Below are 23,423 nucleotides of genomic sequence, written 5' to 3' on the forward strand. Positions count from 1 at the left end.
AATTGGTGGAGCCAGGATTTGAACCCATGATTTCTGACTCCCCAACTCGTGTTCTTTCCACTGAGCCATGCTGCTTCCCTGCTATGTGGGGCTCACAGTCTCAAGCCCAATTTTACAGATGAAGGAACTGGTAGGCCCAGAGAAATAAAATGACTTGCCCAAGGTCATACAGAACATAAGTGGAGGAGCCGGGACTAGAACCCATGATCTTCTGACTCCCAAATCTGTCCTCTATCCACTATACCATGCTGCTTATCCACCCCAGCACTTAGTACAATGCCTAGCACATAGTAAGTGCTTAACCAATACCACAACTATTATTGTTGTGACACAGCAGGCAAGTGACAGCACTGGGATTAGAACCCAGGTCCTTCTGACTCCCAGACCTTTTTTCTATCCATTAGGCCATGCTACTTCTCTATTACATACCCTCTGAAATATTTCCTGTTAATAATGTTGGTATTTGTTAAGCGCTTACTATGTGCAGGGCACTGCTCTAAGCGCTGGGGTAAACACAGGGGAATCAGGTTGTCCCACGTGGGGCTCACAGTCTTCATCCTGTTAAAAGGAGTTTCTTAAATGATGCATACAAGAAAGAAAAATAAACACCTAGTATACATTTTTTGTTTCCCCACAAGCAAGTAAAATTGTGGGATTTAATCCCTAATGGATGCTCCTTGAAACAATGAAAAGTACGTGAGAACTCTGGGCAGTTCTATTCTAAGTTCTATTCTATTCTAACATCGCTATTCTAAGCAGCAGTACACCTTGACAAAATAAATTGAGAAATCCAACAATTCAAATGAGGCGCTTTCTAAATGATTCAGTCTGGTGGTCAGTGAGTCAGTTAATCGTATTTATTGAGCACTTTGAGTGCAGAGCACTGTTTTAAATACTTGGGAAAGTACAGTATAATAATATAATAGACAATATAACAAGCTCACAACTACTCCAGAAAATAAGTGAGTTCCTATCCCTTCTGGGCCTCTAGCGAATAGACACAAACATCCAGTGGGAAAAAATAAATTATTTAACGGTGGACTCTAACTCCCTTCAAATTCGCTTTTTATTAGTGACACCTCTGTTCTGTCTCCCTGCTCCTCAAAGGGGTGAAAGAAGGAGCAGAACAGGGGGATACGGGCACTTCCAGAGGCACACCAAGGCCCTCCACTTTGTAAATTAACTACCCAGACCACACATAGAGGAGGACTTCCTAAAAATGATGTGTCTTGCCTCCCCCTCTAAATTGTAAACTGGCTGCAGGCAGGGAATACATCTATTTTTAGATCGTACTCTTCCAAGCACTTAGTACAGTGCTTTGCACACAAGTAGTTCTCAGTAAATACTACTGACTGACTGACTGACGTAACCCATACCCATTAATTCTGGTGGGTCTTCCTGACTTTCCTCAGATTAGTGGTGGAACTGTTCTAGTGATGATAACATTTGAGCATAGTCTTGAAGGGAGCACAGAGGTGGGAGAAATGCCCCCTTGTGTTTTTGATTACCAGCATGGTGTGAGGGTATCCTTGACCCTAAAGGGAAGGGGGCTGCCACCAGGAGGCTGGTACCAATGCAGTGGGTGAAGCTGTAGACAGGAAGATAATCATAAAAATTATAGTACTCTTTAAGCACTTACTATGTGTCAAGCACTGTTCTGAATGCTAGGGTAGATACAATTTAATCAGATTGGAAAGAGTCCCTGTCCCACATTGGGCTCGTACTCTTAATCTCCATTTTACAGATGTGGTAACTGAGGCCCAGAGAAATGAGGTGACAATAATAATAATGGCATCTGTTAAGCACTTTACTATGTGCCAAGCAGTGTTCTAAGTGCTGGGGCAGATACAAGATAATCAGGTTTCCCCATGTGGGGCTCACAGTCTTAATCAGCATTTTACAGATGAGGTAACTGAGGCACAGAGAAGTTAAGTGGTTTGCCCAAGGTCACACAGCAGACAGGTGGCAGAGCTGGAATTAGAACCCAAGTCCTTCTGATTCCGAAGCCCATGCCCCAAGCAATGATTGAGGGAGGGATGGCCAATGGGAGCAGCTATTGGTGATAGCTACTCCCATCCTTACTCCTGGCTGAAGCATGGGACCCTGGTTATGTGCATTACGATGGGATTGTCCTGTAACTGTAGGGGTTTAGGATTAACTCCACAGTCCTATACTTTTTCCTCTTGGCAAATTGCACTGTTCTTCCAGAAAACCTTTCACCTGAGCAGTCAGATAGAGATACACATTTCCTAACCTTAAAAATGATTAGTTTCTACCTTCTAGCAAAAGGGTGACTTCACACCCTATGGCCACAAGGCTAATTAATGACTATAATGCTACTGGATGATGTTGTATGACATATACCCAGAGCACCTAATGGGATATGGGTTTTACTTAAGAGGTTAAAAATTGACCCACATCCTCATTAAAAACAGCCATGCGTATGTTATACTTCTCATTAGGTGTTCTAGCTGGGATGGAGAATGAATAATCTCCCCATTTACTTTTTTCAGTTTCTGAATTAAACCCAAAGCTATCTAAAGGCATCATAGAACTACAGTGGCTTGATTGTCAGGACATCATGTCATATTCAGTAGTTCAATATTTGGAACTAACCCAGAATTGAGTGACCTTATTTTCCCTGAAGGTCACTACCCTGAGTGAGAATGAGTGGTGCTAGGTAAGGGATTGAGCTAAAACTCTCCATTTCCAATTTTATGTTGAAAAGCTGTAATAGGTTTTCAGAGCGATACCTGAGAGTTAGAGCAACCACACCAAGTCGACAACAGTTAGATACTTCGCTTATTAATTCAGAAGTAGGAAGAGTCAGTCAGTCAATCGTATTTATTGAGCGCTTACTGTGTGCAGAACACTGTAATAAGCATTTGGGAGAGTACAATATAATGATATAACAGATACATTTCCTACCCACAACAAGTTTACAGTTTAGAGACTTGTGCTCATGTTCCAATCAGCTGAATGAGACCTAAAAGCTCTGTGAAGCGGCCTGAGGAGAGACCAGGAACCAAACGATCTATGGTGAGTCTCGATAGCAACAGTTAAGCAGCACATTTTTACAAAGCTTAGCGGTTTCCTCCAAAGGGTGGCTCAGGAGTGAGCTTTCCATGCCCACTGCTTCTCTAGATATTTTTGCCCTAAAACAATCACATCACTGTCAGTGTGGCTCAGTGAAAAGAGCCCAGGCTTGGAAGTCAGAGTTCCTGGGTTCGCTCTGCCACTTGTCAGCTGTGTGACTGTGGGCAAGTCACTTAACTTCTCTGGGCTTCAGTTACCTCATCTGTAAAATGGGGGTTAACTGTGAGCCTCACGTGGGGCAACCTGATTACCCCTGTGTCCACCGCAGCGCTTAGAACAGTGCTCTGCACATAGTAAGCGCTTAACAAACATTAATATTATGATCATTATTATTTACGTTTCTGCTAATTCTGTTATATTGTACTCTCCTAAGGGCTTTGTTCCATGCTCTGCACATATTAAGTGCAAAATAAATTCCACTGATTGATTGATCATTTGAATTTTCCAACCTGAATTGTCTGGATTCAGACCCAGCTAAAGAGCAACCCTGATGGAATTTCCAATAGCCAATATTACCTCATCCATTAATCTGGAGCATTTCACAATTCTTTCAGGCCTAAGACATTTAATTGGTCTCTTAAGAAAATGACTCTCATGGACTACAATGAAGTATGACCTTAACTTTCTCTCATTTTCAGCTGGAACCTCCCCAAAGACAATATTCTTGACGGCATGAATTTTTGGATCTCAGTCACTGCCATTTGCCAACACCTTTGGGAACTTTATGTGTGTGAGAGGAGCCCTGGGTGGCAAAGCCTCTTAAAACATGTTGTCATATATTGTGTAGTGGGTTTCATCTTCACCCTAGTCTTTCTTCTTGGTTTATATTGGTTTCTGCCATCTGTAGCCCTTTTCACCACTCTCTGGATTGCCACTTCGATTCTGTTGTGCTGGTCTAAGCATGCGCGCTGCTTCAGTGTTCTTTTCCTTCTCTCCTGCGGTCTGCATGAAGGCAGAAATGCCCTGATCACAGCCGGGACTGGGATCGTGATCTGCAGGCACATGGAAAACATTTTTCACAACCTAGAAGGCCTGATGGATGGTATAACCTGCAATCTTAGAGCACAAGGCATCTCTATCCACATGCCACTCTTGCAGAAATATATAGAAGCGCTTTATTGGATTTATGACCAAGGGACCAGTCTATGCAACCCATTTGGTGACATTGTTTCTCTGAATCACACCTTGGCTGTCTCTGTGTTCAGTTCCTCCGAAGCCTTTGAAGCCAAGCTCAACGACACCAGGGAGGAAGTCCTGAACATGGTGGACCATATCAGCACTACCGTGGAAACGGCCTCTTCTCTTGTCCAGGGGCTCTTGGCCATCGCTGGACTTGCCTTTGTCCTCCTTGGCACGGGGCTCTTCATGAGACGGTTTTTGGGTTCTCGCACTGGGAAGTTTAAGAATATCTATATCACAAAGAATTTCATTCAGTTTGATGAACAGGAGAGGCTACAAAGACGGCCCTGTGTCCTTCCACTCAGTAGGAAGGAAAGAAAGAAGTACGTGGTTATCCCATCATTCTGCCCTACTCCAAGAGAGAGGAGAAGCCTGGGATTGTTCTTCCTCCCCATAGTGGCCAATTTTTATATCTGGGTCTCAATTGTGGCCATGGACTATTTGCTTTATCGACTCATTTTATCTGTGAGCAAGCACCTCCAAAACTTGCCGATACTGGAGGTTCATTTGACGTTGCATGACGAGGTAAGCATTTTAATGTCAGCATTCAGTATTTGAGTTTATAGCCTATTTTGTTTTTTTTAAGGTATTTGTTAAGTGCTTACTGTTCTAATCTCTGGAGTAGTCACAGAATCAGAGTGGCTCAGTGGAAAGAGCACGGGCTTGGGAGTCAGAGGTCATGGGTTCTAATCCCAGCTCTGCCATTTGCCAGCTGTGTGACTTTGGGCAAGACATTTAACTTCTTTGTGCCTCTGTTACCTCATCTGTAAAATAGGGATGAAGACTGTGAGCCTCATGTGGGACAACCTGATCACCTTGTATCCTCCCCAGAGCTTATAACAGTGCTTTGCACATAGTAAGCGCTTAACAAATATCATCATTATTATTATTATACAAGTTAATCAGATCAGATGCAGTCCCTGTCCCAGTTAAATTAGAAGGTAGAACAGATATTTAATGCCCATTTTGCAGTTGAAGAAACTGAGGTTCCAGAGAAGTGAAGTGACTCCCCCAAGGTCACACACAGCAGTGTAGTGGAATGGGGATTATAACCCAAGACCTCTGTCCTGGCTCCCAGGCCTGTGCTTTATCCACTAGACCTCTCGGCTTCTGTATATATATATATACATATATATATATATATATAGCTATATCTCCAGATCTCTCTCTCTATAGAGACAGAGAGAGTAGTCTTAAATGTTGCTGCTGATGGTGAAATACTGGTTCCACTGCTTTATGAATATCTCCTCCTTTAGCAAGTATAAACTCCTTGTGGGCAGCAGCAGGCCTAGCGGATAGAACATGGGACTGGGAGTCAGAAGGGCCTAGGTAATAATCCTGGCTCCACCACTTGTCTGCTGTGTGACCTTGGGCAAGGCACTTAGTTTCTCTGTGTCTCAATTATCTCATCTGTAAAATGGGGATTAAGACTGTGAGCCCCATGTGTGATGGGGACTGTGTCCAACCTACTTTACTGGCAACTACCCCAGCACTTAGTACAATGCTTGGCATACAGTAAGCACTTAACAAATTTGCTTGGTATAAAGTAAAAGCTTAGCAAATACCACAATTATCATTACTATTATTATTAGAACTGTTTCAGTTGAATTTTCCCAAATGCTGGATATAGTGAATGCATCATTACTATTCATTCAATTACAGTAATTTAGCACTGTGTGCAGAACACTGAGCTAAGTGTTTGGGAGAGTACAATACAAAAATAAACAGACACATGCCACAATTATTATTATTAGACTGTTTAAAACCATCCATCAATCAATCGGTGGTATTCATTGAGCGCTTTACTGTGTGCAGAACACTGTATTAAGTGCTCTACTGATTGCCTCAGGATACGCTGGGCTGTCTGTTGCAGTTATCTCCCCAGAATGTACCTTACTGCTTGAGATAGTACTGCACTTTGTCTTTGCATTTCCTCTTCCCCCTTTCAGTTCACTATAACTGTTGCCAAATTGTACATTCCAAGCGCTTAGTACAGTGCTCTGCACACAGTAAGCGCTCAATAAATACGATTGAATGAATGAATGTACAGAAGCAAAGCAGCATGCAGAATTCTGGGATTGGAAGAGATTCAGGAAGGAGTTTCCCAAATGACAAGAACCAAGCTAAGAGTTGAGACTTATCTAAATCCTGTCTTTGCTGGACAACTCAGGGGGAATCCCATTAGACTTTGTCTAATGAGAGACTATCTAATTTGAAGGTATGAATATTTACTACAGTGCTTAGTGCAGTAATCAGGACATAGTGCCTAACACACTACAATTAGTACTATTACATTATCTCTCTGGGTTTCTTTAAAATAAGGCATTTGCTTCAAAGTATGCTATTGCATCTTTATGAAACAGGAGAGCCCTCATATAATGATATTTTTATGCAACCCAAGATAATATACTATTTCAGATGGAATTCTCGTCAGCAGCATGAAATAGTGAAGAATGTTAAACGGTGACCATTTCTGTGAGAGCAAGTTTTAATGAAAACTTCATTTCCGATGCACTTAGTTCTTTAATTCTTCTTTATTCTGAGTTGGGACCAGGGAACTCTGTACTTGATGCTGCATCTTCTTTATTTCTCTTTTGAACATATCAATAATTATATAATAATGAAATAAAATAAGGCATATATATATATTCTTCCATCCTGTTACTCCATAGAAAACAACTATGTGTGTTATTACACCAACCATGCAAATTTGCATGGCCTAGAAGAATGAGCACAGGCTTGGGAGTCAGAAGACCTGGGCTCTAATCTCAGCTCTGCCATCTACCTGCTGTGTGACCTTGGTCAAGTCATTTAACTTCTCAGTGCCTCAGTTTTCTCATCAGTACAGATATGTACAGACCAGTACTGTGGAACTGAAGATGAGGTAAACATCAAATACCCAAATGTCAAAGATTCAAGCATAGATAATACCAAAGGGAAAATAGGGGAGCTGGGAAAAATAGGGCTTAATTGGGGAAGGCCTCCTGATGTGACCTCAGTAAGGCTTTAAAGGTAGGGACAGTGATCATCTGACACCTAGGGAGGGGGAGGGCTGGACTGTAGTAGGAGACAAGTGAGGTAAAGTGGGAAGGGGTGAAATGATTGAGGGCTTTAAAGCCAATGGTAAGGATTTTCTGTTTGATGCAGAGGTGAATGGGTGATTGGAGGTTCTTGAAGAGTGGGGAGACATGGACTGAAAGTGTTTGTTGAAAAATGATCTGTGCTGCAGAGTAGGAATGCCACTGATAATGGTCAGGGGTTGGTGGGCATCATCCAGCCCTCTGATTCCTCCATAATGGAATGGTCAGGAAGAGATTCCATCCCTATTCCTCCTACTATCCCAGGGATGGGAATGAAGGCAGAGAGGAGGCTGAGGGGCAGGAGCCAGGTTGCCGTCAGACTGCATCATGATAGGAAGATGTGGTATTTGTGATATTTGGTAAGTGCTTACTATGTGCCAGACACTTCTAAACGCACATGTAGGTGCAAGTTTATCAGGTCGGACACAGTCCCTGTCCCACATGGGGCTCACATTCTCAATCCCCATTTTATAGATGAGGTAACTGAAGCACAGAGAAGTGAAGCAACTTGCCCAAGGTCACACAGCAGAGAGGTGAGGGAGCCGGAATTTGAACCCAAGACCTTTTGCCTCCCAGGCCCATGCTCTATCCAATATGACATGCTCCTTGTCAATCATAGAGGATGCAGATCATTAGCAGATCATTATTCAGTCCCACTTACTAGTGTCTGGTAGATATGATATGGTACCCAGGCATATTAATACTCTAATCAAATGTCGCTTTTCCAGATCACACCCAAATTATGTACCCATAGGAACTAAGGAGCTGGGAGCTGGATAGTCACTTCATATGAGGTGGGGGGGTAGAGGGACAGTCATCTCCAGGCCTAATTGCTGACTTCCCGGCTACAGTAAGTGATGTCCCTTGAGAATGAGCAACGCTCATAGTGTGCAGAAGTGTGGCAGACCTAATAGGAAAAAAAAGACTATTTTCTCCTTTGAGAATTTGAGATATTACTTTGTGATCCACAGTGGCCTCATTCCCTCCTTCCCTGGTAATTCTTGCAGCTCAGCAGCTGCATTTCCCCTACTCCTGCACCTCTTATTACTTGGTCTGGCTTTGTCTCGGAGTTGATTACACTGAACACTCTATTTTCCCCAGAGAATTCAGTTAATTACAAGATGCTCTGGAGAGCTGAATTTTTAGAGCATGCTAAGCAATGGAGCTAATTCTTCAGTTTGGACCAAACAGAAAAGGACTTCGAATGATTCAGTATCTTATCAACCTAGAAAGAGGATTTCTTGCTCTTCCTTGAATTTCTCATGAATTCTAGTAGATTCTGGCAAGAGAGGAATGATGTAAGAAAGACACCTGTGCTTTTTCTCCAAGAAAACACCTGCCCTATTTCAGCAGTTTGGATACACTGATTCAGCAGTCCTGGGAATGCAATGTCTGGGCTCTGCCTTTGCTGTTAAGAAACCTTGATCCTGGCAACCTGGTCTAGTGGATAGAGCAAAGTCCTGGGAATCAGAAGGACCTGGGTTCTAATCCTGGTTCTGCTACTTGTCTACTGTATGACCTTGGGCAAGTCACTTAACTTCTCTGTACCTCAGTTACCTCATCTGTAAACTTGGGGTTAAGGCTGTGAGCCCCATGTGGGACATGGACTGTGCTCAACCAGCACTTAGAACAGTGCCTGGCATATAGTAAGTGTTTAACAAATACCATATACATATGGTGTATATATATAGATATATCAACCCTCTTTACCCTGCTTGATACCACTGTTTGCCGACTCTCTTATTTTGTACTCTCTCAAGCAGTCAGTACAATGATCTGCACATAATGCTCAATAAATGATTTATTGTTGGATTCAAAATGAACATTTTCTATAGCAATTAGAAAGAGGAATAGGTTTACTTGCTAATTGTCTTTCCTGTTCAAGCCTTTCCCATTCTACTATAGTTTTCCTGTCTGTTTATTGTTATACTGTACTCTCCCAAGCATTTAGTACAGTGCCCCTCACACAGTAAGTATTCAAAAAATACAATTAGAACAATGTAAGAAAAGTTTTAACCGAAGTGAAATGAATACAGTCCTTCCAGGACACCAGGATAGCCCTTAGAAAATCACTTTTCCAGAGCAGAGTCATTGGTCTTAATAGTTTATTTACCTCCCAATACACCATAGTGGTATTTTCCTGCCATTACCTCCAGTGAGAACAAGTCCATGTGAAATACTTTAACTGACCCAATCAAAAAGGTTTTGCTTACTGCATTTATAATAAAATCACATTCCATCAGAAAAATCCCTGATTCTATTTCTTGAAAACTTGGCCCACTTCCTGTACTGTGGCCTTGGGTAAGTCACTGTAGCCTTGGGCAAGTCAATTACCTTCTCTGTGCCGCAGTTATCTCATCTGTAAAATGGAGATTGAGATTGGGAGCCCCACTTGGGACAAGGGACTGCCTCCAGCACAATTTGCTTGTATCTACCCATCTGCTTAGTACAGTGCCTGACTCATAGTAAAACATTTAACAAATACCATCATTATTAGTTGTTATTCTGTACATATGTTGGTTTGTTGTCACAGGGTTTTTCTTCATTGCTAGGATCAAAACAATTTCTTCTATGATTACATAGGAAGAACATTTTATGACTTTGGAGACCAAAATACATTTTTTTAAGCGTCTCTGGAAGCAACTAAGAGAATCAAAAGTAGTAGATGAGCCCCTAAACATTCTTTCTGTCATCAATTCTGTTTTGTTATACAGTCAACCTAATGGGTTAAAAATAAATCTACCTGCCTAGAAGTCCCTCCATCTCAGATTCTAAAAAAATTCATGAATACCACTGTAGATTATTCAGCTCTTTTTGTCATTTAGAGAGGTTTGCATCCTCTCAGACAAGCGGGTAGGCATCTCCAGAGGCATTGCGGTCAAGAACAAATTATGTTCTTGTGTTGTATACTGAATTAACAATTTAGCAACAGCATCACCTAGTTGATTGGGCATGGACCTGGGAGTCAGAAGGAGCTGTGTTCTAAAACCAGCTCCGTTACTTGTCTACTGTGTGACCTTGGGCAAGTCACTTCACTTCTCTGTGCCTCATTTGCTTCAACTGTAAAATGGGAATTAAGACTGTGAGGTTCATGTGGGCCAGGGACTGTGTCCAACCTGATTAGCTTGTATCTACTTAGCTTGTATCTACCCAGCACTGCATAAAGTGCCTGACACATATTAAGCGCTTAACAAGTACAATTTAAAAAAGTGGTACCCTGAGATTAATTTACCATTCATTCAATTGTATTTATTGAGTGCTTCCTTTGTGCAGAGCACTGTTCTAAACACTTGTGGGAGTGCAATATAACAACAGACTCTTGTGTGCAGAGCACTGTTCTAAACACTTGTGGGAGTGCAATATAACAACAGACTCTTGTCAAGGCCAATCTCGTGATCTGGTCAATTGATCAATGGTATTTATTGAGCGCTTTAAAATAATAGTATTTGTTAAGTGCTTACTATGTATCTTACTGTGTGTAAAGCATTGTACTATGAGTTTTGGAGAGTACAGTACAAGAGAGTTGGTAGACATGATCACTTCCCACAAGTCCACAAACTCCCATTGAACCAAAAAGGCAAGGCCTTGGAGAGATTGAGTGGCCTGTGTAAATACCTCCCTCACCTAAGTGACCATTTCAATTCCCACCTCACACCTCACCAGAAAATAGTCCATTCCAATCACAGAATCCCAATTTATAAGGTTACCTAATCCTTCTGCCCTCCCTGCTTTTTCATAAGAACATAATTAACATATTCCAGGTGTATGAAATGTTTTCAGGTTGAAAGTTCTTCAGGAAATAAATTTTGTTTCTTTTTTTTAATAGTGTTTGTTAAGTGCTTACTAAGTGCCAGGCACTGTACTAAGTACTGAGGTCAATTCAAGATAATCAGGATGGACAGAGTCCACACCCAACATGGGGTTCACAATCTTAATCCCTACTTTACAGATGCGGTAACTGAGGCACAGAGCAGTGACATGACTTACTCAAGGTCCCACAGTAGTCCTACAGTAGATTAAGATTTATGGTCTTAATCTCCATTTTACAGATGAGGTAACTGAGGTCCAGATGACTTGACCAAGGTCATAAAGCAGACAAGTAGCAAAACCCATATCTTTTTACTCTTAGACCAGTGATCCTTCTGCTAGACCACACTGCATTCTTTCTCCATTCTCTATACTCTCAGATCCTTGTGGGCAGGGAATGTGTCTGCCGTACTCTCTCAAGCACCTCGACAGTGCTCTGCATGCCATAAGTGCCCAGTAACTACCATTGATTGACTGATAACCCATTTCAATGGGTAATAAGCCTCCCATACAGTAGATTTGTTCCACCTGCTTGAGAGGTGACTAATCCTTAGGTGACTTAATCCTTAGGTGACTTAATCCTTGGGTGACTAAGAGACATTGATGCTGATTTATCATGTACTTGGATTCTTCATCATTTCCATTCTTGTGCAGCAGCCAACCTAGAATGTTCCTGCCCAGACTGAATGAGAGAAAGTAGGAAATGAATGGTTCCTATGGGGAGAGGAACCACCTCATCTGAACTCTCTCCCCACCTGGAAAAAATTCAGTTCCTTTTCCTTCGCTGGAATTTACTGTGAATTATTTCATGGGGGGTGGGGAGTGTGGGTGTGTGGGTGTGTGGGTGTTTTCCTGCTCTTTGTTAAGCTCTTACTATGCACAGTGCTAGTGCTGGGGTAGATTCAAGCTAATCAGGTTGAACACAGTCCATGTCCGACATGGGACTCACACTCTTAACCTCCATTTTACAGATGAGGTAACTGAGGCTCAGCCAAGTTAAGTGACTTGACCAAGGTCACACAATAACTGGTGGATCTCGGATTAGAACTAGCTTCCTCCTGACTCCCTTCTCACTTCCTTCTGCCTTGCCCTGACTTGCTTCCTTCCTTCATTCGCTCCTCACAGTCCCATGCCACTTACAGCGTGGCTCAGTGGAAAGAGGACGGGCTTTGCAGTCAGAGTTCATGGGTTCGAATCCCGGCTCGGCCACTTGTCAGCTGTGTGACTTTGGGCAAGTCACTTAACTTCTCTGTGCCTCAGTTACCTCATCTGTAAAATGGGGATTAAGACTGTGAGCCCCATGTGGGACAACCTGATTCCCCTGTGACTACCCCAGCGCTTAGAACAGTGCTCGGCACATAGTAAGCGCTTAACAAATACCAACATTATTATTATTATTATTATATCTGTTATTTATTTATTTATATTAATGTCTATCTCCCTCTCTAGACTGTGAGCTCTTTGTGAACAGGGAAAGTGTCTGTTTATTGTTATGTTATACTCTCCCAAGTGCTTAGTACAGTGCTTTGCACACAGTAAGCGCTCAATAAATATGATTGAATGAATGCATGAATGACTCCCAGGCCTGCACTTTATCCACTAGGTCACCCTGCCTCTCTAAACACATAGAGGTGGTAACAAAAGTTATATTAGTTTAGAATATTTAAAGGAAGAGCCATTTGGGTCAGGAGGTGTCCTAGAATTTATTACTTTGTTATTGTGTCTTTTGGGCAGGAAAATCAAGATATTATTGATGATTTTCCCTTTAATATGCCTCTGTTTGAGCCCAACTGTATCCCCAAACCGGAGCTCGTCATCTCTAAGACCTGGATCTCTCTGATCATCATCCTCATCGTTTTAGTGGTGTTTGGGCTTCTCTCTTCTACACTGATGCAATTCAAAGTTCTGGTGTCAATGGCATTTTATCCCAACACAGAAAAGGAGCGAATACATTACCTGCACGCAAAACTCTTAAAAAAAAGAGCAAAGCAACCCTTGGAGAATGGAAAAAGGAAACTGAGCCAGGTTATTACCAAGGTAAGTCTAGAGTTTGGTGGTGTTAGTGGAAGCAGCAATGTGGATCAGTTTTTTCTAATGAAATCGGAGACACCAATGCTTCCTCATGCGCTGTCTGAACTGCTGAATTGAAGCACTGACTTATACATCCCTCATCCCTTTGTTAATAACGGGGCACTAGTTGGAGAGAAGCAAAGAATGGTTTCTCTTAGTTGGGCATTCACCCTTCTAAATACTTGAAAATCTAAACAAATAGACTCTTCTTCATAGATGTGTAATAGAGTCATTCATGAGCTAAAAGAAAAATGTCCAAGGTCAGTGGAGTCTCATAATTTTACTAGATAAACCCAAGAAGCGAGACAGTTGATTTTTGAGGAAATGGAACTGCAAATACAAACACCAAACTTACTTTTGGAATTCCTTTGAAAAAATAACAAAAAAAGGGTCTATTTCAGCATACTCAGAGCAAAAACATTAAACGAACTGGACCCCAAAGCAGCAATTATCACATCCTCCCCAATCTATTTGATTGACAATAAACCTGGGAGGAGAGTCAGTGCAACAACAATAATACTAATAAATTGAGGTATTAATTAAGCTTTCATTCATTCATTCAATCTAATTTATTGAGCTCTTACTATGTGCAGAGCACTAAGTGCTTGGGAAAGTACAATACAACTATAAACAGTGACAATCCCAGCCCATAATGAGCTCACAGGCTAGAGTCGGGGAGACAGACATCAATACAAATAAATAAAATTACAGATATGTACGTAAGTGCTTTGGGGCTGGGAAGGGGGAAGACCACTTACTAGGTGATAAACACTATACTAAGCACTAAGGTATATACAACATATGCTGGACATAGCTCCTGTTTCATAAGCCCCGTGTCCTTACAGCCTAAGTGGGAGAAACAATACGTACCTGATACTCAATTTACAGGGGAAGAAACTAAGGCTCAGAGAAGCTGAGTTGTCCAAGGTCACACAGCAGGCAGATGGTAGAAGCATAATTAGAACCCAGGATTGACTGATTGATTGAGCCCTGACTCCCAGGCTCATACTCTTTCTACTTAGCCATGCTGCTTCTCATTACTATTAACAATTATTATTTATGCCATCCAATAATCGATAATTGTATTTGTTAAGCCTTCATTATGTGTCCATTATAGCACTAAGAACTGCATCTCCCTGCTCCCTCTGTTGGCCAGTCTGGAACAGTCTCTCTGATCACCTCCTCCAGGAAACATTCCCTGATTAATCCTTCCTCGTTGTGTCATCCATTCAGTCATGCCAGTACTCTTTTATGCTTCTCTATTTATAATTAATTTATTCAGTTGTGTGAATAATCTATTCTTTCACCCCATTAGATAGTAAATTCTTGAGAGAGCTTCCTTTCTTCTATATCTTTCCAAGTGCATGGTTCAAAGCTTTGCATGGATCAGGCAGTGTGGCCTATTAGGAAGAGCATGGGCCTCAGAGTCAGAGGACATGGGTTCTAATCTAACCCATGGCATGCCATGTGACCTTGGGCAAGTCATTTAATTTCTCTATGCCTCAGTTCCCTGATCTGTAAAATAGAGATTAAGTCTGTGAGCCCCACCTGGGATATGGACTGTGTCCAACCCGATTAGCTTGTATCTACTCCAGCGCTTAGGATAGGGCCCCTCACACAATAAACATTTAACAAATACCATTGAAAAGATACTCAATAAATTTGATTACTATCAATACCTCTAATTAATTTTTCCTTTCCTTTCAGCTACACTTCTGGTTTCCAATCCTGCAGATGGTTGAAAGGGATAGAAAAGTCATTGCAAACAATCAAAACCCTTGAAAAGATCCAAGCCGCTCCAGCTAAATTCAGTCCTCAGACTCAGCAGTGCCTCCCTGATTCCTCAACCTCTAAAATTGAAAGAAGCCATGAGAAAGAGTTAAACATTGCATGAAGTTTGCTTTTTTAAAAAGATTTAATGGTTCAGAGAACTTTTATACATGCCAAGTGGTTTGCAGCCATTTGTTTGGCACAGTATTGTTAGTGGCACATTGTTACCAATAAAATGATGACATCTGTCTAGATTATAAACTCCTAGGTGGGAGGGACACTGACTCTTTTTGTCTCTATATCTGAGTCTCTTTTTCTTATTATTCTGGGGAAAAGAGGGAGTGTGATGATTAGGGATCACAGATTTCTACTTAAAAAAAAGTTTAAAGAATTATATCCAACATCTTGCAGCAAGAAAGCAGGGGTGGGAATTAACAACCTCCCAATTTTTAGTCTAATTAAAAGCTTTTTGAAGACTATGCTATACTACCTGCATGTTATCCCCATGACATTTTGGTCTCTCTGAGTTGTTTTGCCTTCTGAATACCATTGACCTCAATGACTTCCCTGCCTCTTTGCCTCTCTCCACTCCAATTCATACTTCACTCTGCTGCCCAGATCATTTTTCTAAAAAATAATTGTCCATGTCTCCACACTGCTCATGAACTCCCAGAGGTTGCCCATCCACCTCCACATCAAACAGATACTCCTTACCATTGACTTTAGAGCACTCAACTGGCTTTAAAACACTCAATCAGCTCTTCCCCTCCTAAGTTATCTCACTGATTTCCTACTACAACTCTTCCCATACAATTTGCTCCTCTAACGCCAACCTATTTAATTTACCCCATCTCATGTACCTCACCACCAACCCACATCTTCCCTCAGAGCTGTAATTCCTTACGGCTTTATATCTGACAGTCCACAACTTTCCCACCTCAAAACCCTCCTAAAAATTACATCCCCTCCAAGAAACCTTCTATGACCAAACCTTCATTTCCCTATCCACCTTCCCTTTTGCGCTGCTTATGCGCTTGGATCTGTATCCCTAAAGTGACATGATAGTCACTTCATCCTCTTGTCTTATGCCATCAAATCATTTCCTACCCATAGTGACACAACGGACACATCTCACCCAGAACACCCTGCTCTCCATCAGCAAATGTTCTGGTAGTGCATCCAGAGAGTTTTCTTGCTAAAAATATGAAGTGATTTACCATTGCCATCTTCTGTGCAGTAAACTTGAGTCTCCACCCTCAACTCTCTCCCGTGCCGCTACTGCCCAGCAAAGGAGAGTTTTGACTTGTAGCAGATTGCCTTCCATTACCTAGCCACTGCCCAAGCTAGGAATGGAATGGGTATGCCTCTGCTTGATTCTCCCTCCCACAGTTAAGACTGGTAGAGTACTGGAAACTCTCCAGGGGCGAATGTGAGAGGACACTTCAACCTCAGTCCCACAGCATTTAGTTAGGAGCAGTGTTGCTTAGTAGATAGAGCATGGGCCTGGGAGTCACAGGACCTGGATCCTAATCCCGATTCACCCTCTTGGCCACTGAGTAAACTTGGGCAAATCACTTAACTTCCCCATACTCTCAGTTACCACATCTGTAAAATGGGGATAAATATTTGTTCTCCTTCCTCTTAGACTGTGAGACTTATGTGGAATACAGACTAGGTCCAATCTGTTTATAACGTATGAATCCCAGTGCTTTGCACATAATACCAAATACCAAATAACTTCCCCATACTCTCAGTTACCACATCTGTAAAATGGGGATAAATATTTGTTCTCCTTCCTCTTAGACTGTGAGACTTATGTGGAATACAGACTAGGTCCAATCTGTTTATAACGTATGAATCCCAGTGCTTTGCACATAATACCAAATACCATAATAATTAGAATAATAATGAACTCAGTTGTTTACTGAATAAAAGACAACAGTGTGTTTTAAAAACAATCATTTACTAAGCAAACATTCTTAGCACCTTCGGACACAATAGTCAATTTCTTCCTTATGAAATGCCAAGTCTTAAGGGGCAGGTTGTCTGCTTTGTTCAGCTCTGAATATCCAGTGAACTGAACATTCAACGAGCTTACAATCTAGTGATAATGAAAAGTAGAATGGCCTAGTGGAAATAGCACGGACCTGGGGGTCGGGGGGACCCATATTTGAATCCAGGCTGTCACTTGCCTGCTATATGACCTTAGGCAACTCAACTTATCTGTGCCTTAGTTCCTTCTTCTGTAAAATGAGGATCAAATACCCATTCTCACTCCCATTTAGACTGTGAATTGCATGTGGAATAGGGACTGTGTTCGACCTCATCATCTTGTATGTACCCCCACTGTTAGTACAGTCCTTGGCTTCTGGTAAGTGTTCCTCTTGTTTTATCTCATTGACTTGTCTCCTACCCATAGCAACACCATAGACACATCTCTTCCAGAACGTCCCAACACATCTCTTCCAGAACGTCCCACCTCCATCTGCAATCATTCCGGCAGTTTATCCCTAGATTTTCTTGGTAAAAATACAGAAACAGTTTACCATTGCCTCCTTCTGCACAGTCAACTTGAGTCTCCACCCTCGACTCTCTCCCATGCCGCTGCAGGGGAATTTTGACTTGTAGCAGATTGCCTTCCACTTGCTAGCCACTGGCCAAGCTAGGAATGGAATGGACAATCCTCTGCATGACTCTTCCTCCCATAGTCAAGACTGTTAGAGTACTGGAAACTCTCCAGGTGTGATCCTGAGAGGGACGGTAAGTGTTTACCAATTATTAATACAATGGGAGACAGCATATGGAATTTGTCACCTCAGGAGACTTTGAATATATTCCTGGTTGAGTGGTCCATAGAGGGTTATTGAGGGGAAAACTGACAGGTGCTAGAAGGTTTTAAAGCTTAAATAGACTTATGGATATGAGGCCCATGATGGGTTATATAGAATGCGATCACACTGTTCCCCTAAGCATCCTTTAGTGCCTCTGTTTAAGAAAAAACACTGGACCAGATGGACCACTGGCTGATCTGGTGGAGCATTTTAAGTGATTATATTATTTTGGGTAACACCCTTTAGGAATTCAGCCTTGAGGGGTACTTGCCTTTCAACCAAAATACTCTTCCTTATTTCAGGACTAGAAAGATAAGATTAGATTCAATAAGAATCTTTGTCTTTAAAACCTTGGTCACACTTTCTCAAAAGGCCAAACCTGGCTTGTGACATAAAATGTGGATTTAATTATGGCTTATGCAGTTTAGTCTTTTAGAAATGGGCTGGGAAATTATTTAAGACACATTTTGTTAGTGGTGCTATATTAATACCACACTAACAGGGGGAATACTGGACTAGGGAATTTAATAGACCTTTCTTTCCCATTTCTAGTTTTAATGCCTTACAAAAGTAGATTGCATTATATCCTATCTCACCATTTCTCAACCCTGTAATCACAATCTGGCTGCCACATTTAGTTATAATAACCAGTTGTCCCAATCATATCCTTTCTGAACTCTCAGTACTTACCTTGGTTGCATGTAAACATTTTAAGTTCCACATTTATTCAGAGTTCCTTTTATTCTACAAAGGGAGGGTGAATGATAGCCTTTTCTTGGATTTAACAAAGAACCCAATTTCTGCCTGTTGCCAGGTTTAACACATATCCTTGATATTTTACTCTCAAGGTCCCATTTTTGTAACTAAACCAGAAACATTACCTGTTTCTTTCATAAGAAAGAGGACAGGGAGATCAGATGCACCTTAACTATGAACAAAATCTCATTATGGCAAGGGAATGTATCTACCAACTCTGTTACATTATACTCTCCCCAGTACTTAATACAGTGCTCTGCAGACAATAAGCACTCAATAAATTCAATCAATTGACTGATTGATGGAATCCTTTATTTTTGCCCAGGATAAATAGCTATTTATGCCAGTCAGGAAAAAAAATGTGACTAGGAATAAACCTCAGTGAGAGAGGGAGAACAAGAAAAAATCCATGAAAAATGCTCAGTTTTGTTTTTGTTTTGGAGTAGGAAACAATGCCACACAGTGCAGACATCAAACATGACAGCCCAACAAGAAAGATTCTTTGGGCTTTGCAAAGATGGGCTCCAACTGGGGATCCAAACTGGGGATCCAACACTGACTTTTTCAATTAAACACACACCCAGAAGTGAATTTCATTATCAGAAATGTGTTCTTCAAATTTGAAGGACATTTCTATTGTTCATGGGACACTTTTCCTACCTTCAAACCCTTATTTGAAGGCACATCTCCTCCAAGAGGCTTTCCCTGACTAGGCCCTAATTTCCTCTTCTCCTAATCCCTTCTGTGCCACCTGCAATTGGGTTTTCACCCTTTATTCAGCCCTTCCTCAGCTCTCCCATCCCAGTACTTATGTACCTATCCATAATTTATTTAGATCAATATTTGTCTCCCCATCTACAGTGTAAGCTCACTGTGGGCAGGGAGCACATCTGCCAACTCTGTTGCACTGTACTGTCCCAAGCACTTAGTACAGTGCTCTGCACACAGTAAGCACTCAATAAATATGATTGATTGAATAGATTATTCTCCTCAATCTAAAAGAGCTTAGCTATCTGAAAGTAGGATATATCTTTACCAAAGATAACCAGAATATTTGTTAAGTTATCTAAATAAGTCTTGGTCCTAATTAATTTGTAAAATTGACTTTCTATTGATCTTAGCTAAACCTCACTAATTTCAATTAGAAATGATTCCTTTTCATCAACAATCTTAGTAGTTTAGGATTACCAGACAGAAGCATTTACCACTGTAGTTACCATTATAATTCATTAATTCATTCAATAGTATTTATTGAGCACTTACTATATGCAGAGCACTGTACTAAGCACTTGGAATGTACAATTCGGCAACAGATAGAGACAATCCCTGCCCAATTCTGGGCTCACAGTCTAATCGGGGGAGACAGACAGCAGAGCAAAGCAGAATGAAACAAAAACAAGACAACATTATCACGATAAATAGAATAAAGGGGATGTACACCTCATTAACAAAATAAATAGGGTAATAAAAATATATATACAAATGAGCACAGTGCTGAGGGGAAAGAAAGGGGAAGGGGGAGGAGCAGAGGGAAAGGGGGCTTAGCTGAGGGGAGGTGAAGGGGGAAGGGGGAGGAGCAGAGGGTGGAGGGGGAGCAGAGGGGGAGCTGAGGGAGCAGAGGGAAAAGGGGGTAGCTGAGTCTGGAAAGGCTTCTTGGAGGAGGTTAGCTCTCAGTAGGGCTTTGAAGAGGGGGAAGAGAGTTAGTTTGGTGGAGGTGAGGAGGGAGGGCATTCCAGGACAGCGGTAGGACGTGGGCCAGAGGGCGACGGTAGGATAGGCATGAACGGGGGACAATGAGGAGGTGAGCGGCAGAGGAGCGGACCATATGGGGTGGGCAGTAGAAAGAGAGAAGGGAGGTGAGGTAGGAGGGGGCAAGGTGATGGAGAGCTTTGAAGCCAAGAGTGAGGAGTTTTTGTTTCATGTGAAGGTTGATAGGCAACCACTGGAGGTTTTTGAGGAGGGGAGTGACATGCCCAGAGCGTTTCTGTAGGAAGATGATCCAGGCAGCGGAATGAAGAATAGACTGGAGTGGGGAGAGACAGGAAGAAGGGAGATCAAAGAGAAGGCTGACACAATAATCCAGCTGGAATACTATGAGAGCTTGTACCAGCACGATAGCCATTTGGATGGATAAGCATTATTTCTTTATCATCTTCCCTCTGGACTGTATGCTCCTTGTGAGCAGGGAGTATTTCTAACAACTCTGTTGTCTTGCACTCTCCCAAGCCTTTAGTACAGTGGAGTGCTCAATAAATGCAAGTTACTGATTAACTGATCATTGCCTATGTAGTACTTATAGCATTCACACTTCTCTAAACTAGATAAGAAATTGAATTTACTTGTTCCTGTAATTTTTCTCTCTTTATTTTGCTGTCAAACTCATAATGGTACTGAGTTTAAAATGTCAAAATCTGAAAGGACGAATCATCTAAATTATTTGGTGGCAATTGGCTAATTGACATCAGTACAAAGTGTTCAGTCCCAAAGGTGTTTAGGAAGTAGCAAGGTGTAGTGGATAGAGTACAGGCTTGGGAGTCAGAAGGTTATGAATTCTAATTCTGGCTCTGCCATTGTCTGTTGTGTGACCTTGGGCAAGTTTCTTCATGTCCCTGGGCCTCAGTTCCCTCATCTTTAAAATGGGGATTGAGACTTTAAGCCCCAGGTGGGACAGAGGCTTTGTCGAATCCGATTTGCTTGTATCCACCCCAGCTCTTTGTATAGGGCCTGGCACATGCTTAACAGATGCCATAATTATTATTATTTCTATTATTAAAAGAAGTCTGTTTCACTTTTCCTAGACTGTTTCATTCACTTATTTGATCACACACTTAAATAAAATCATGGTGAGTATCAGTGTTGTGGAAGATTTACCAATTAAGACCTGGCTCAGCAAGGTGACCAGTTGAGAAATGGGGTAAATTTCAACAAGCCAATCTCTGGGAATTGTATGGGATGGCCTGAGGTAACAACCTAAGCAGTAGAAAATTGCATCCTTGAAGATGTGTCACCAATTATTTGTGATGCTATCTTCAGTGTTCAATTGTTTTCTCTCCTTTGATGGTCGATCAATAAAATGTATGAAGCAACAGAAGCTTCCTTGCCCTAAGTTTCTTCCACTCAGGTAAACAGATTAATTATATTGAAGATGAACTTACTCAGTCCTACATGTTTTCCCCATAGGTAAGACCATAAAATAAAGATAGACTTGAATTTTTTAAATACAAGCCATTACATTTTAGGCAGTAAAGCACTGAGCCGAAAAGTCTGCTAACCAGAGATCTTTTTTCCTATCACAAATAGATTTAAAAAATTAGGAAAATATGATTGCCATGTTAGAAATCACTATAAGGATGTATATACTTATAGCCATTTATTTTATTTTATTTTTGTGGCATTTAAGTGCTTACTATGTGCGAAGCCCTGTTCTAAGCACTGGGGGGATAAAGGTGATCAGGTTGTCCCACGTGGGGCTCACAGTCTTAATCCCCATTTTACAGATGAGGTAACTGAGGCAAAGAGAAGTTAAGTGACTTGCCCAAAGTCACACATCTGATAAGCAGCAGAGCCAGGATTAGAACCCATGACCTCTGACTCACAAACCCGTGCTCTTTCCACTGAGCCATGCTGCTTCCCATTTATATTATATATACATTTATATAACATTTATATAACAAGACTACCATGTGCCTGTATTGTGAACAATTGACTAATCAGAATTTTCTCCTCAAAGTAGGCTAGGAAATTTTACAAATCTGGGGCATAGGACACTGGCAAATGTTCTTGGTTTCAAGAAGTACAGGTTGCCCTAAAGTAGGTTTTAGTTTTTCATGAAAATATTAGACTTGGAAGCTGATGCATAGTTTCACAAGTTTGAAGTTGGAGCCACTTAGCTATCTACCATTCAAGATAAATCATCATCATCATCACCATCATCGTAGTCACCATGAACAATGGTATTTATTGAGCATTTACTGTGTGTAGAGCATTGTACTAAGTGCTTGGGAGAGTAATGTAAGATTAAACCATTGGGGTGGAAGTTCTGTGAAGATCCCACAATCTCGGTCAAACCCAGTTTCCAAACAAGATAATGACCAAAGTCAGAACTTAATCAGTAACACAAATTGGAAAGAATAGTAAATACCAAAATTGAGGCCTATTGGATAATATTTAATCAAAGGATTGACAGTTTTTACTGAGTATTTACTGGGTGCAGAACATTGGACTAAGGTATTTAGGAGAGTTCGGTAGAGCTGGAAGACACTATTTAATGACTCTGAGGTTCAAAACTGCCAAGGTCAAATTTTAATATGATAAACAGAAACTAGATACCTTGTATTTCTCCCAGAAGGTTGCTTCAAAATTTGCTAGTGGAAAAGCCTGGAAAATTGGTTTAGCTTCAACCCTCGCCCTAGTTTCCTCTTATTCCAGGTACAGCTTAAATTGAGAAAAAGACTTTACTATGTGGAGTCTTTCCCCATTGGGTTTCAGGGGAACAGAGGCTACCTATCAGAGGAGGAGGTGCTACCTATCATAGCAAAGGAGGCAGTATGGTTTAGTGGAAAGAGCACAGGCTTGGGAGTCAGAGGTTGTGGGTTCTAATCCCTGTTCTGCCACTTGTCAGCTGTGTGACCTTAGGCAAGTCACTTCACTTCTCTGTGCCTCAATTACCTCATCTGTAAAATGGGATGAAGACTGTGAGACCCATGTGAGACAACCTGATTACATTGTATCTACCCCAGTGCTTAGAACTGTGCAATAAGTGCTTAACGAATACCAACATTATTATTATTACCATATACAGCAAGCTCCAGCTGACTGAATTCTCCTAGATGCA

General features: G+C 41.4%; 1 protein-coding gene and 2 non-coding genes across 3 annotated transcripts in view; 1 reads left to right on the top strand and 2 right to left on the bottom strand.

The window, feature by feature from the left end:
• The window catches only part of LOC103171375 (dendrocyte expressed seven transmembrane protein), a 36,868-nt gene extending 21,582 nt beyond the window's left edge, over positions 1-15,286 (top strand). Inside the window, exons 3-5 of the mRNA XM_029062368.1 lie at positions 3,735-4,800; positions 12,897-13,199; positions 14,940-15,286. Of these exons, the coding sequence (XP_028918201.1) occupies positions 3,735-4,800; positions 12,897-13,199; positions 14,940-15,014 (1,444 nt within the window). The 3' untranslated portion in view covers positions 15,015-15,286. The remainder of the gene's footprint in view (positions 1-3,734; positions 4,801-12,896; positions 13,200-14,939) is intronic.
• A 1,017-nt stretch (positions 15,287-16,303) lies between these two features.
• Positions 16,304-16,441, bottom strand: LOC114811749. The gene has a single exon (XR_003759445.1). It is a non-coding gene; the product is annotated as a small nucleolar RNA SNORA7 (small nucleolar RNA).
• A 1,181-nt stretch (positions 16,442-17,622) lies between these two features.
• Positions 17,623-17,760, bottom strand: LOC114811564. Its single transcript, XR_003759261.1, has one exon. It is a non-coding gene; the product is annotated as a small nucleolar RNA SNORA7 (small nucleolar RNA).
• Positions 17,761-23,423: the final 5,663 nt, after the last annotated feature.

This window comes from Ornithorhynchus anatinus, chromosome 4, assembly GCF_004115215.2.
Source record: "Ornithorhynchus anatinus isolate Pmale09 chromosome 4, mOrnAna1.pri.v4, whole genome shotgun sequence".
In the NCBI taxonomy this organism is placed as follows: Eukaryota; Metazoa; Chordata; class Mammalia; order Monotremata; family Ornithorhynchidae; genus Ornithorhynchus; species Ornithorhynchus anatinus.